The sequence below is a fragment of the Notothenia rossii genome (genome assembly GCF_949606895.1).
Source record: "Notothenia rossii genome assembly, contig: scaffold_62, whole genome shotgun sequence".
Classification (NCBI taxonomy): domain Eukaryota; kingdom Metazoa; phylum Chordata; class Actinopteri; order Perciformes; family Nototheniidae; genus Notothenia; species Notothenia rossii.
The window spans coordinates 85,209-101,738 of record NW_027639587.1 but is presented as its reverse complement, the minus strand read 5'-3'; the positions used below and the strand labels follow the sequence as shown (position 1 = coordinate 101,738).

Here is a 16,530-nt window from a genome sequence, read left to right as displayed (position 1 = left end):
GCTGCGGTTGGTAAGCGTCTCCATGATGAACTTAACCATATGCCGGTCTGGTATTGTCCTCAACAGCTTCAGGTGGAGTCCACGTGCCAGACGGTGTCATATGCGGCAGTCAGGTCCAGGTACACTACCCCAGCTTTCTCATTGTCCTGGAAGCTGTCTTCGATGTCCTGAGAGAGTAGCGTTACATGGTCTACTGTTGAGCTTCCACGTTGAAAACCAGCTTGTAATTGTTTTAATGTGACTGTTGAAACTCAGGTCAGAGTCCATGACTACACCTAGATTTCTGGCTTTATCTGTTGTTTTGAACATTGCAGACTGAAGCTCAGCGCTAACTTTTATACGTTCTGCCTTGGCTCCAAAAACCCTTTCCTCAGTTTTAACTTTGTTTAATTGGATAAAGTTCTGACACATCCAGTCATTGATTTGTTCAATGCACTTACTCAGTGTTTGAATTAGAGCATAGTCTCCTGGTGAAATTGTTATGTAAATGTGTGTGTCATCTGCATAGCTATGGTAACTTATTTTGTAGTTCTTCATTTTCTGAGCCAGTGGTAGCATACAGTATAGATGTTTTGGTTGTGAAAAGACTCTTTAGAATGTGTGAGGAATGCGATGGCCCTACCTTCACTTTCTTTGGAGCTCACAGATTTTTCTGGAAGGACTGCAGATCATTTTTGGATCATAATCCATCTTTATGCCATTTACCAACATTTACAACTGGTGGTAAAATTCCCTTTTAATGACATATTAACATTTATAACTGCAAACGTGTTGGTTTATTAGATAAGCCTACATATAAGTGTATTATCATGAAACTCGGCTGTCACAGGGACAGACAGCAGAACATCCTGCCAGCAGCAATAACTCTGTCTAACACTGCTGCAGAGTTTCTCTTCTGTTAACTGGACTTATAACTTCACTGTACATTTTACATTTATATTTCATTTAATATGCCGTTTTGCACAATACATGTAAATAATAGCCCACTTTTATATTACGTTGGCTGTAATTTAGCCCTTTAATAATGTTTTATTTGTCAGATAGTTTACATATTTTTTCTTTATGGTCAACTTTTATACTTTTACTCTTTTAGTTCTGTTTTATCTTCTATTTTGAGATGTTTATATTGTATAATTGTTGAATGTTCACTATTTATTTCTAATTATGTGCAATACTTGTTTTACATGCACCTGCAACGAAAACATTTCCCAATTTGGGAATAATAAAGTATATCTTGTCTTTATCTCATCTTAAAGGATAAATACGATATTTTCCACGCAACCCAGAGGTAATATCATTTTAAAAAATGTAATTGCTGTATAAAAACATGAACAAATAATGTTCAAACCATTAGCGAAACAATTTAGTTACAATGTAACAATGCTTACTATTGACTTATATGCAGAAAGTAGTTAATAACTGTAACAGTTGGTTTTCTACTGTACTCTAGAGGGCGCCACTTATGAACATTGATCTAAACTCTGCCGAATTGAGCCATTACTGCAACTCTGTTGTGTTTGTATGTCAAGTCAAATACTGTTAAAAAGGTCACATCCGTTAAATGCTTTCAAAACAAAAGTATAGTGAGTCTTTTGACATGAGAGATTTTATTTGGAAAGGAGATACCTGTGACATCCGGCGCTACTCATGTGAGTTTGATACACCTAACTACTGTCTTTCAGCATCATCCAAACATTAGCTTGCTGAGTAGCTTTTAGCTATCCACACTCTTCATAAAATAGAGCTTCTGGCCAAGTAAACCTATGAGTCGTAAAAGGAACCACAATTTCGCTGAAACGAGCCTGTCTCCCGAGCTGCACGGAGCCTTCATGGAGCCTCCCGCGTCCACGAGCCGAGCCGACGCAGATTTCTTGGAGCTGGAGCCCGACGAGGAGCTGCTGTGCTCGGTCAGCGACATCACCGAACACCTCGGCAGAAACATCACCGTGGTGCTGGAGACCGCGCTGTCCGAGATTCGCAAGATGGTCAGCATCAGGATACGAGTGCTAAAAATGGAGCTGCGGGAGAAAAGTGAAGAAATTCAAGTACTAAAGGCCAGACTAGATACAGTCGATAGGGATGGTAGGGACACTTTCCCCGGTCCAACCACCATGGAGTCTGCAGAGGCTGGCTTCAAGAAGCATGACTGCAGCAACAAACACAGCGGTTCCGACCCCAGGAGAGCCAAAGCCCTCCTGCCCGGGGTGAAGAAGGAGAATATAGATGCTATCTGCGACTATCTCATGAAAGACAAGAACTCGAGGGGGTGTGCCGACATGGACGGAGACCAGAGCAGCCAAGCCAGCAGCGACAGGGAGGCTCGCCAAGATCCGATCCCGCACTCCCTCCACCTGTGGCCGGACAGCGGCATGGCTGGCTCCGGGCCCGGGACCGGAGACCCAGAGTCCGCCGCGGACGACCTGTTCAGTATGCTCCCCTCTGGCAGCAAACGGATGTGTGACTACGAATGGATAGCACCGATGGAATACTCTGAAGACATAAAAGGTAAACACACAGGTGTGCGTGGAGGCATAGAGCTGTTACTAGACACCTGAGGTAGGCAACTACTGAGGATATGCAGTAGAGCTAAGGTAGATCATTTCAGCCAGCTAATACAAGCTGAAAGGAATCAAAATACCAGTGACCCTATCAAATATATAATGGTGGATAAGATGTAGTGGAGTAAAAGTCTAAATTAGCATCATGTGAACCACTCAAGTACTGTACAAGTACTTCCATATATTAAGTACAGTACTTAGTTACTTTACACCACTGAAATACAGATACCTGTCTTCAATGCTGAAACTATAGTTAAAATTCAATCATGAGTATGAATACATTTCGAAGAAGGGTTGGTCTATATTCATAAACACTGTTTATGAGGCAATGCACTTTAGTCAACCATCTATTTAGTTATACCGTTTAGATTTTTGTACTCCCACGGAGATACATCTCATGACCGAAACCGAATATTATTATTAATATCATTTCACAAACTAACTTTAAAAATAACCTCATTATATTTGTGTGTGTCTATCACAACATATACCAAAGCAAATTCCTCGTATGTGTAACCCTACTTGGTAATAAAACCCATTCGGATTCCCGTAATCTGTTTTTGCACACCTAGAGATTTGGATAGCAAAGATCGATGTTTTAATAATCCATAGCTATGACCTAAAGTTTTATACAAAAATCAAGTAGGCTAACTGTATTCAGCTGGCGTTACATTTGAAAAACGAGTAATCTGATTACAGTTACTTTAATAAACCTGAAGTGAATACATTTTGGAATACTTATTGGAATTATTGGTGGAAAAATGTCCTCACAAAATGTAATATTCATTACCGGCAGAACTGTGTGCACACTGCACAGCGTGCAGCATGTCTGTGAGCGAGAGAGATGCAGCGTGTCTTGGAGGCCCCGCCCCCGCACGCAGATGAGAGAGAGAGATCTCTTTTACAATATATTGAAAGTTAGAAACGGAGATGGTTAGATAAAATGGGCAAGATAACGTTTATGTAGCATTTATTTATTGTCGAAATGATGACATTTCATAACGGGATCAAATCAAAGTGAATGGCCTGCTGCTGCTGCTGAATGCATGGGGCAAGTGACTGAAAAAAGTTATTACATCGTTTCAGATAATAATGATAATCCATTCTATTTAGGGGCGCCTTTCAAAGCACCCAAGGACACCTTACAATTCATAACATATTCCAAGGAAAGGTTTTAAGACAGTGCAAAGAATGCAGTCCGGGTGATGATTTTTATGTGGGGTGCAGATGAGAGCTGTCCAGAATGACACCAAGCTGTTGTGTTTGAGTTCTTGATAAGCCATTAAAACAGTAAAACAAGTGTCTCCTGTTCACCAAAACATACCCATCTGTTATGGAAAAATAAAGTATTCCAAAAGTATTCTAAAAGAAGTCTGAATACGTTACTTTTTTAAGACACGTAACTGTATTCTGATTACTTTCAGGGCATGTATTCAGTATTCAGTAACTGATTACATTTACAAAGTAACCCTCCCAACCCTGCCTAGAAGTGATCCTTCGTTAGCGTGAAGAGTCTGCTAAGCTTTATGCGCCCCCCCCCCACCAGTCAACAACTTCAAAATTCTGGGCTACATAAAAATCGCTGGCCCGCAATAGTGTCTATTGGATACATTTTGGCCCTTCGACAAATGTAGTTGGTGATCCCTGACCTAAACCAATCTACTGATCATTATGGTTAACACAAAATGGTTTATTTTTTCTTCAATTTGTTTGTAGTTTATTACATATAGAAGTATATGTACTGTAGCGAACAGTCACTTTGAGGCTTAGTTTCACTTAGACTCACTCTGACGCATTTGAAGTAGAAAAGTCTGTACTGAAGTTGTAGTTACGATGTTGAAAAGAAACAAACAATAACTTAAAGAGGAAAATGTCAGAGCCAGCTGTCATAAAAATTTCCGGACAACAACAGGTGGACTAAATATCCATAAACCACACCAATGTGACAATGTGAAGTTCTTTTAAATACAAATGTGTCCAATCTAAAATAATAACAATAATGGAAATAATTAACTCTGGCTAATTGAGCATTTTGGCTCCTTGCCGTCCCTGTTTTCTGAGATCAAGTTAAACGTGATGTTGATTTTCCCAGACATGAAGGGACCAGAGTGTGAGAACCCCCCGACCGGTGAGACAGAGGATGAAGAGGAGGAGGAGGAGCAAGACGAGTCGTCTAGGAGAGAGGCGGGGGGGCCAGAGCAGGCCCCGACCCCCCTGTCACACGTCCCAACCTCAGAGTTCTCCATGGGGCCCCAGAGCTCCCCAGGGGAGGGAGGGAGTCCCCTGGAGGGCCACACCCAAAGGCCCGTGGCAGGTGGGTAAGGGAAAGGAATGGTCACTGGACTGCATTTAAATGCTCTAAAACCTAAATGAAATTCACAGGTTCAGTTTTATCCCACTCCTCAACCCTCCACCCCTAAGTGTCTCACTCGTTGAGCTCCATTTTCCATCTGTTTCAGGGGAACAAAGATCTGGAATGACTTTCTATCATAACAAAAAACTGTCCCTCGCTGCATGCTTTGAAAACAAATCATTTAAATACAAATTTGAAGTATCTGTTGTTCTTAAAGTTTGCCATTTTTATTGAATATAAATAAGCATTGCTTGTATATTGAGCTTGTTATGAAATTATGATTTCTAACATTGTTTATTTTTTTTTCCTCTTCAAAACCGTTTGCAAAACCATTAAATGAAAAATAAAATAATGCTTTTCAAGACTAGCAAGCATTACCCATTCACATTTTCACACAGTGGGATTCCAGCTGCTAAACATTCACACGCTCACTCGCAATTAGGAGCAATTTAGGTTTCAATATCTTGCCCAAGCACACTATAAGTGCGTCCCTAATGATGGTCATGATTGCAAAAACAAGACTCCAAAGAAAGATCACAAAGCATTGGTTATTGTTAGCCATCGGGTCAGTGTTCCTGTATCAGCTGTTGGCCTCAACGGTGCACTAAGGCTCCTTTTGATCTAATATTCTCTACCCCCCCCCCCCCCCCCCCCCACACTCCTAGCACCATTTTGGAACATGCTCTTTATGCTGTTCACTCGCATAGAGAGAGGTTATATGATCCTTACACAGTTTGATCATTTGAGGTAAGTTTCTTAGTTAAATGGCAGCTCAAATATTAATATCCAGTGAAGAAATGTTACCCTGTGGATTTAACATAAAAAGACATGATGGTGCTGCCGAACATATGTAAGTGATAATGTGCTACGAGGCGGTCATTATTGAAAAAAGAAAACCTGAAAGGGTGATTACGGAGCACGATGCGTATTGCTTCCGCTATGAAAGTAGCTCAGCGTCTGGAACTGTGACAACAACAACGTAACTTAAAATGATTGCAACAGATCAAATGTGTCTGTAACTGTCCAATCAGTTCACAGTTTCTGAGTTAACAAGTCCTAGACAATGCCAGAGCCAATACTGTGCTCCTGTTAGTGTTTACTTCCTGTCTGTCTTCTTCTGTTGATTTATCTGATGTCCAACGCTCCGTCTTTTTGTCTCTTTCCTTCTCTCCCTTGATCCTCCTTAACAACGGTCATTATTTTGCATAGCAGCGGTGTATTATCGAGTATTGGCCAACCAGAATTTAGTATTTTAATAATAGTTAGTTCAGAGTTTAAGGTGTTTTAATATTTGATGTAATACAAGTATTTGTTTGTGTTTTCAGGCCAGCAGTTCCCCGGCCAAACCTTCATCTGCTCTCTGTGTGGAACCTTCTGCCCGGATGCTTTGTTCCTGGAGGAACACGTCAAACTGATACACGCAGACGCTTCCGGTGCTCAGGCTCTCCAGGCTCTGCAGTCCACCTGTTCCGCAGCACCCGACATGGGGGAGGGTGGCGACGACTCTAGGGGGGGCGGAGAGGGGCAGAATGAGGACGGTGAGGGAGAGGGAGAGGGGGCCGACGCTGGGCCGGGAGGGGGCCCCGTGAAGAAGGAGATCAAAATCGACGGCGGGTACGAGTGCGGGGACTGTGGGCGCCACTTCAACTACCTGGGCAACCTGCGGCAGCACCAGAGGATCCACACCGGGGAGAAGCCCTTCATGTGTCCCGAGTGCGGGGAGAGGTTCAGACACGCGGCGCGCTTAAAGAGCCACAGACTGGTGCACAGTGGGGCCCAGAGCCCCTTCCCCTGCCCCCAGTGCGGGAAGGGATTCTCCGTGCTGTCCGGGCTGAAGAGGCACCAGAGGGTCCACACCGGGGAGAGCCCCTACGCCTGCCCTCAGTGCGGCCGGCGCTTCAAGGAGCTGGGGAACCTGTACACCCACCAGAGAATCCACAGCGGGGTCACGCCCTACTGCTGCCAGCAGTGTGGGCGGAGCTTCAGACACCTGGGGACCTACAAGAGCCACCGCTGCACCCCCCCGCAGTGAACCTGTCCCGATGCTGAGGAACATTTGTAAGAGAAAGGAAATGGGTCTGACTCAGAGGCGAGGGACACTGCTGGTGACACTGAAGGAGGCGCAGGTCAAGTGGAGAACGGGTTGGTGTCCTGAGATGACCCCCATGTTCGGTCATCCTCGTGACATTTCACACTGAATCAGGAATTAAGAAAATACGCGTCATTGAGCTCAGTTTGACCTTGGAAGCGAAGGTTTGAGGAAACAATGTCAACTCCACGGCACTCCTTATCAGCAGAGGGAGTTTCCATGGAACTGTAGGCGTTCAAACTTTCAGTTTTATCAGAGGACTTGTTTTTTATGTAAGCATAAAGTCAGCAGGTTTATTATTGACATAAGAAACGTTTGGGAGGACAGAAACACTTAGAGTTCCATGGTGGAGACAACTCAGTCATTCTGAGCTCAGGTTGTTCTTAAAGCTGCATCAGAGGCCATAAGCAGTGTTTTAGCCCATCGATCTGTGAAACATTACCCAAGATGTCATTATCCTTAATTATCTTTTAACCATTTTCTCAAGCATATTTCAGCTGGCTTGACATATAATCAGTTTAATTAAAAAGCAGAGGGGGCAAATCGGTTCAACATTGTACCCAGGTTTCCATCCCATTGTATCACACATTGTAAGAAAATCATGAAAAAATGCCAATTAACACTTGTTACCATCATCCACTACGTGCCAAAAAAGGCCAACTATTTCAACTTAGCGAGGCCCTTTTTTGCTTCGTTTTGAGTTTCTTTTTGTTAAGAATGTTCAGCATTTGTACTCATGTTATCATTTGTATTTCCAACACAACCACCAAATGTGGAAGATGTAGATTTAAAGGGCTCATCAACTCTAAACTGAGGTTTTCAGGTGGTATAAATGAATGGAAACATGATAATGAATATTATATTCAATTTCTGCGAACATATTCCCTTAAATCCCACACTCTAGGGCTGCAGTCGAATAGTCAAAAAATCAGCTCCTAACGTCTAACCCTATTATCTATTCCTTGACCTATGAGTGAAACTTCACGGGTTAAGGGACAGTGGATAGGAGAATTCAAAAGGACTTAGGAGAAGAGACTGCGGTACTTTAGAGAATCCGACTGCACTTTCACTATCCGACGTGTTTATGATGCACCAGCGGACGTCATGAATGTGCATCTGCTGCTGTGGGGAAACTACAGTTTTCTATACAGCGGACTACAACATGGATGTATAATAAGAACGAGGGAATACTGTATAAACTCCTCTAGAGACTCTGCACCGTGCTCTGATGCTGTTGCTTTATGCTTTATGAACATGGCCAACAGAGAAACATATTCTTCATGACCAAAGTTGGAATTGAAATAAAAAAGGAAAGTGAAACTTATGCTTGTCACCCTCTCCCTCCGGTCCACATGAATACAAATGATCCCAATACGTATGATTGTATGAAAAGATCTTAAAATCAATATAAATGTATTTATTATAAACTTGTTAGTCCTTAACATCTATCACTGTGTATATCACCATTCAAACATCTTTTAAAAGTTGAACAAACCCCACACAGCTCAGTAAACAGTGTGAAATGTTGACTTTATTTGATAATTTCAGTAAAAGCTAACATTCATATTTCTCTTTTTGATTATAATACTGATGAACGTTCAGAACAAAGCACTTTGGCAACTTACCACATACGTTTTAAAAAGCTTAATAAGCACCGTAACTTTCATGATATAATTTCTCGGTCATAATCGGTTGTTTCCATGAACGGCCGACTGTTGTGTGACGGCAAATGCTGCGGCTGCAAGGCATTGTGGGGCAGCACTTTCTCCTCTCCTTTCGGTGAGGGAGTTCCAGTGGTTCCTAAGCTAAAGGAGGTTATAAAGGAAGTTTGAAACCTCCTTTCCTATCATTCTAGAGAATTGGAACAGCACTTATCATTGCTGCCACTGAGGGACTTCCGGGTCATTTCACTCTGTTAGGAAGGTTCCTAAGCTGAATGGACCGCAACCTAGGCATCACATTTAAAGTAAATCTTAACCCTAGGCTGAATGGATTACTTATCTCTAACACATTTCGGTCATCTGGTATTTCATCAATGGTTGCCTGGTAAAACAATGAGAAAGAGACATTACATGTATGATTCAACATCATTTAAGAACATTTCCCACTGACTTTGATTTGTGAAATGGGCTTGAATTCATCTGCGCCTTAAATGGATATGTAGTGGGACAACAGCACCCACTTGTGGACAGACTGTAACTACAACAACAACTGTTACTCTTTTGGTTTCCCCTTCACACTGCTTGGTGCTATGCATAGAGCAATGCTTTTCTCATATAATTTATAACCAATGTAATGTATGTTACAGACATTGGTCATGTTATACATTTGCCTGTATGAAAACCAAACATTGTGTGATGACAGAAAAAAAAAACTTAAAGGTCCCATGTCATGCTTTTCCGGTTATTATCCGTCCCCTTGTGTTTTATGAAGGGTTTTCTGCATGTAAACGGTCTGCAGAGTCACAAATCCTCAAAGTACACCCTGTAGCGAGTAAAACTCTAACACCGAAAAGACCTGTCTATTTTGCCCCTGAACGCCTCGCTGGAGATTTCTCTTTTTCTTCTTTTATGGTGACGTGCCCATACCCAAATGGACCAATCTGTGGAGCTCATCACACACACACTTCCTCACATATTTTGTGGGGTCCCAAGAGGTAAGAGGAGGTCCAACCATTTGAATGAACATTAGAGCAGAGACATTTTGAGTTTTCATTTGTGAGCGCATTGATGTTACAACTGCATTAATTTCGGAGAAACCCCTCTCACACTCTGCACTGCTCACAGCAATGGTTTGCACTGCATTCTTAAGCTTTAGAAGGGACATGTGCATCGGCACACTGGCATTCTCCTTAAAGTCCTTATAACTTTGCTTAACACCAGAGAATCCGATTTTCAAAAGAGTGCTTAGCTCTCTTATTTCACACTCATCATACATTAATTGTAGAGGGCTTGGCCATGTCTTTGCATCAAGAACATTGACCTTTTGAAAGAGGGATTCCTCTTCACTTGTGATCATCCTTGTTGCATGCTTTTGCATAGTGCTGCATACAACTTTGTGGGATCTATTATCTTCTGCCTTGGGTCATTGCATAGTGTTATGCCATTAAAAACACCTTGCTGCTCTGCCTCACATGCGGTTTTGAAGAACAGACCACTGTCTGGGTTCCTGCTTATGGTTTTAAAAACATCTAGCTGTCTTTTTATCAGATTTACTGATTGAGACAGTCTAATGTCTCTAGGCTGTAGAGCCTCAGACAGGTCTTTCAGCTCCTCAAGTGCATCCATCATCAGTCCCAGGTTTTTAGCAAAAGCAACTGACGGCAGCTTTGCTGCTAGCCCCTCATACATGCATCTATCATTTGAGGAACGGTTCACATCTACACTTGCAGATGTGAGGTGATGATAGAATGCAGCATACATAGTCAAACAGCATTTACTGTCCTAAAAGATGAAGCCACCCACCGTATCCAGAGGATGCGGCCAATCTTCCTCAAGCATACACCTACTTCAGAGACTGCAGCATCAAGCCCTCTTAAATTCTTTGGTGACTGATGATAGAGACAGTATAGCTTGTCAAGAAAAGCTGTGAAGTGGTTGGTTTCGGTGCTTGATTGCATCTGACACAGACAACTCCAACCTATGGTTTAGACCAGAGGTGCCCAGTACGTCGACCGGGGGCAATGCTGGTAGATCGCGAGTCATTCATAAAAAAAGAAATCCAGCTCCGTTAAAATAGACAAAACAGGTTTTGATCCCTCCTCCCTGCAACTTAATTCAGGGGTTTACTTGATTGACAGAAAAAGCGACCTATCGCTTTCCAGTCTGTTAACCCAGAATGCAAAGTGATACAAAATCAGTCAAGTGCCGGGAAAACTCAAATTAAGAGGCAAACAAGAGACAAACAAGAGACAAACAACAAAATGAGTGCGGGACCGAGCAAAAAGCTAAACATATACCACTTCCACTCAGAATGGGAGGAAGAATATTTGCTTGTGATGTCACATTCAAAGGTTATTTGCCATATTTGTAAAGCAAGCGTCGCTCTGCCAAATAAAGGTAACGTGGAGAGGCATTATCGGAGTGTTCACAAGGCGACTTCCCTCTGAGTAGCGAGTTTAGAAAGAGAAAGGTCATGTATTATTGCTACAAAAACCTTATCTCGCAGTCTTAGTGTCGCCAACTCGTTTCTAACATGCAAAAAGACAAACAAATGCGTCTATGGTCGGTGTATTTTTGATCTTTCCAATCGAGACGAGATCACTCTCCCCCGTCTGTGTGCGAGGGGGCGGGGCAGTTTACACACGCGGCTGCTATATGCAGCAACACACGGAGGAGATGGCGGAGAGAAGCGCTCCAAGGTGTGGTTAAATGTTACCCGTCTTAAGCTGGACAATGCTCGTTGCCAATAGTGTTTAGCATGTAAGGGCGGTAACACGAGCAATTTGTCTAAACATTTTGCAAAAGTCCACCACATTCAGACGGAGGAATGCACCAGGTTCGACTGTCTTTCTAGTAGCTCTGTAGCCCCCCCATTCACGAGTAACGTTTCCACATCAACAACACACGGAGTTACACAAACATGGGTTAATGATTAGAGAGGTAACAGAGTTACTCTTTATTTTGTTAAAGTTTCAGCTATTCTGTTTACAGTTCTGTCATCAGATTATTTAATACGATTTGTTAAAACATTGTTGTTTCTTTTGATGTGAAATATTATTTATTTAATTAATAAAAAGCAATGTTAATTTTGTTCACAATTTGTTTAGTTAATTTAATAATATATGTATTTTTGAATCAAGTATACATCTTTATTGTCTTCATGTTTAGTTTCCACATGCCTAAAACGACCTCAAGCTAAATCGAAAAGTTGATGGCTAAATAAGAGCGTTTGAGAAATTGTGCAAGGCATAATAGTCAGAATAGTCGATTAATCGTTTAGTTCAATTAGTCGTTTGTTGCAGCCCTATTGTAGTTATCCCATGTATAAATAAAACGTGTTATTCAGCAACCCTTGCAATTTGGGATTTTACTTTTGGTTGGTAGACCTCGGTCCTTTCAAAAGTAGCTCACCAGCCCAAAAATTGTGGGCACCCCTGGTTTAGACAATGCCAGCCTATGAGGCCTGGGTACTTACTTCTCAGTTTTGTGTAGACGCCATTCTTTCTGCCTACAATTACGGAGGCTCCATCTGAGCAGAATCCCACCAGACATTCTTTCAGAAAAGCATCATCAAGACCATATTTCTGTAGACAGTTCAGTAGTTGACTAATGATTCCATCTGCAGTTGTACTCTCGAGCTCGAGAAGATCTAGGAACAAGGTCACTGGCTCTGAGCTATCAACTGACGTTCTTAATAAGACAATACTTCTTGCTTAATGATGTGCTTTCATCCACAAGAACAGTTAGCTTTGGTCGGGTCATTTTGATACTTGCCAATAGGGCTTCCCTCATTTCTTTTGAGATAAAATGTACAATGTCTGTATATGTAACATTTGAGTGGAGTACGCGGCCAACATTTACACCATTTATCATTTGTAGTTCTTTTAGTCCAGGATGATCAGAGTATGGCCGGTTATTTTTTGCAATGTAGTATGCCGTTCTAAAGACATTTTCCTATGTGCCGGGACTTAGCCCCGGACAGCCCCGGCCAAATGTAACCCCTGATTGTAACACATAATCACTGATGGTCCGCTGTAACGGTGGTGGTCAGAGCACAGTGGGCTCACTGTGTATTCCCTCTTCGACAGAGAGTGAATACACATACTTTAAAGAGATGCTGTATGAGAAACCAATGTGAGTTTGGAACATTGAACAATGTAAATCTATTCTAGTAGAACTCAACAATGGAATTATGATCAGCAGAAATGGCCATGACATGGGACCTTTAATGGGGATTAACAACTCCAGTGTCCCATGTGTTACTCATTGATCTGATTCAGAGGAATGGACTCTGCCTGTCTGTAAATGAGTTGAATGTCTTGGCACTGAAAAGATAGAAAACAAATTATCCAAACCTCTGGAACTGAAACGATAACCTTAGACAATCTGCTATCTAATAAACAGTTGTCTTCATGTCACCAAGAGTGTATTTACTTTTTTTTAAATAACTTTTTCGAAAACAGAAGTTGTATATTTCACCAAGAACATTTACTGAAAACTGCACTTACAGGAAATGTGATTCTTATGTGTTTAATTGTTCCACTTTATGCTTCTCTTTATTTAATTCATACTCTACAGTTGTCAGAAAGGAATATTGTACTTTCATACTTTTTATTCAGAATAAAAGACAAAATAATATATTTATGGAGGAAGCTGGGTAAACATCTATAGTGACTACTTTTCACAATAAAAGTATTGTCTGTAGCCAATATTATCAAAAAGCTCCCTCTTTATAGCTACTTCATTAAAACACTATTACAATATTATTAATTTTATGATATCAAATGTAATTACTTAACTGACAAGGGTAATCCTGGCTTTTGAGTCATTTTGCCTCATTTAATCACGACTGTCTCATAATAATTATATATTTTTCAAAGATCATACCGTAGAAGTGTCTTTGCATTATTTCAATACAATTATTATTTCATTATGTTTCATTCAATTCCATACGGTCTAAAAACCTTGAATCAGACTGTAACACTTCCTTGACAATCATCAATTTGAACATCAAATCTGCATAAGATATGCAAGACCATGTGCATGTGATACATGTGTTGCTACGGTTACAGTAGTGTTAACACATGCATAGAATACATTGCCACAGTAACCCCTCGCTGTTAAATAAAAACATAGCAGAATTTGCATTAAAATATGTATTTCTAGTAATGTAACAATACAGCAAATAAACAGAACATTTCAAATACACAAACCCTCAGCCTAAAGCACAAACAGATACAAAACATTAATGCAGATTTAAAGTTTGCTGCGATCAAACACCTCAAACATGGGTGCTAATTGATTTCCTTAATGTACATAAATAAATGGAAGCCAATGGATGCCTATGTTCAAATGTTTTTATTTCTAAATCTAATCCACCTTTGATTACTTTATTATTCATTTTATGTTTTTGACGTGATACAGGTGTCTTCCTAACATTATTATGTGTGTATTTACTTTTTAAGATTGCACATTATGGGAAAAAGATAACAATACTTACAAATATAATAGAAATACTATGTTGTGCACTAAACCAAATATTCATCAATGTTGTTTTAATTTTAGTTTCAATAAGCCAGTAATCATTTTGCATTTTCAAACATTAAAATAAGTAGTCTAATACTTCTCCTATTTATTTACTTTACTTTATGTGCACACAAATCCTATATTTAGTTGTAGCCTTATAGTTCCATAGGTTAAACATGTATTTGTTAACAGTTACGCCCTGGTCCATAAGGAATAATTATCATTGTTTATCCACATAGGCCTACTGATATTTTCCATCCCCCCATTTAATTATATTTCTTTGAATATTCTCTCCTGAGCAATTTCTGTGTTTTGGTGGTGAGGTTGGCAGGTCATGTATAAAACAGAGACAGCAGTCATAACTCATGCAGTTATCCTACTGTAGCTGCTCCATACGATGAATTGCTCCTCACACTGCAGGCGTTTTTTTGGTATCATTTATTGGAGAAAGTGTGTATGTGTGTGTCCATGTTGGTTTGTGAGTATTGCTTTCAGATGCAGTAACTCTGTACCATGGCAAAGTGCCAGTCAATGAGTATTCTCTCATGCAGACACTAAAGTTGCATCAAATATAATTTATATTTGATCTAATTGCCGAAATAGTAATACTATAATGATAATAGACACTGTATGTGAAACGTAAAATGGCATTTAACTGACGAGGTATTTTGCTGGTGAGAGATTTTAGTTGCTTCAGGCCTATTCAACTGGCGGCCCGCGGGCCAGATGCGGCCCAGAACCAACTCCCGAGTGGCCCAGCCTCACGTGGCCAAATTCCTACACTAGTACAGACCATGAACGCAACACTCCGCGTTGCATAGAAACCACCAAACCACAACGCAGCACGTGTTTTGAAAGTGCATCTAGTGGTGCTAGTAACGGTGGTTCTATGATAGCAACTCTAAAACATGTCTCTCTGAACTCTGAAGCGTAAACAGAGACAAAACGGTAATTGATCTTGTGGAGCAGATCCAAGTCAAGCTGGACCTTTTCACGACCGACTTGAGCACGGGTCGGATGCTGCATTTTCCGACACTCCCCAAACACATCACATCTCCGGCACAAATCACGGATGTGATGACAGATTCCATTGCGAGGTTGAAAGAGAACTTTGCCGGTCGATTGGATGGACTTGCTCTGCCCACAGAGGTGATGGGCTTTGCCAGAGACCCCTTCACTGTTGCAATAGAGGGGGACGTATCAACCAGAGCAAAGGAAGTGGTCCCCTGCATCGACGAGGGGAACATGCATTCATCCGTAACGGCACAAAAGCAGCGTACTAACGGGCCAGCGAAGTTTTGGAGTGATGTCAAAAAACAGCAGTTCCCCAACGTTCAGAAAGTAGCGATCTGTGTGCTCAGTATGTTTGGATCAACATACACATGTGAATCAAGCTTTTCACACATGAACTCAATCAAAAGTAGCACTCGCTGCTCACTGACTGACAGCACTCTTCACCAATGTTTTAGGATTGCATTGACATCCTATGAGCCAAAAATCACTGCTCTTGTTCAAAACAAAAAATGTCCCTTCTCCCATTGAGAAAGTCAGCGATGACAAATCACAAATGAGGTGATAGTAAGCACCTAGTTTACTATAGTAGACGTGTAGTGTAATATTCATTCATATAGTTAACCGTATATCCCTTGTTATGGGTTTGTGCACTGAAAGGTTTGACAGTTCTTTCTGTATTCATTTAAATGCACTTTGTAATGTGTCTGGGTCAAATGGGACCAAAACGTAGGATTTTTTGTTGTTGTTATTACTTGAAAAGTGAAAAAATAGTATTGCTACAGTACTACCTCTTTGTGTTGCATTGGAGCTCTTTAGCTGTTTTTTTTGTATGTGAGGACATTTATTAAGACTGCTATTATTGTATTCAGTAAATGCACTTTGTGATGTGCCTGGTTCAAAAACATAACCTGAACATTTGACTTCTAAAGCAAACAAATGTAATGCTACAACTGTGCACTTTTTTTTCAGATTCTGTTAAATGAATGCTAATTTGTTGGGTTTTTATGCACTTTTTGACCTACCTTTGTTAGATGAACAATGAATACAAATGGCATGTTTTTCATCGCAGTAATATGTGTTGGTTTAAAATGTGTCACTACCCGCTTTTTACAGGCCGCTGAATGTCTGGCCCAGCTGAATTTTGTAGTTATAAAATCTGGCCCAACTGAATGTGTAATTGAATAGCCCTGCGTGTAGAAGCTAGTAAGCCTACTATTGGATTTGTTTTCAGATAGGCAAACAAGTTTCATATGCGGACCTTATTTTCGTGTTCCATGTTAAAATAAACAATTTTCAGTGGTACCGCATAGAAAGGGTAATTTTTTTGGT

The 16,530-nt window shown here is 40.9% G+C and overlaps 1 protein-coding gene across 1 annotated transcript; it reads left to right on the top strand.

Annotated features, from left to right (window-relative positions):
* Nucleotides 1-1,539: 1,539 nt before the first annotated feature.
* Nucleotides 1,540-12,031, top strand: znf16l (zinc finger protein 16 like). Its single transcript, XM_079695920.1, has 3 exons — nucleotides 1,540-2,505; nucleotides 4,651-4,872; nucleotides 6,237-12,031. The coding sequence occupies exons 1-3, from the start codon at nucleotides 1,764-1,766 to the stop codon at nucleotides 6,941-6,943; spliced, it is 1,671 nt and encodes a 556-aa protein (XP_079552046.1). The 5' UTR covers nucleotides 1,540-1,763; the 3' UTR covers nucleotides 6,944-12,031.
* Nucleotides 12,032-16,530: the final 4,499 nt, after the last annotated feature.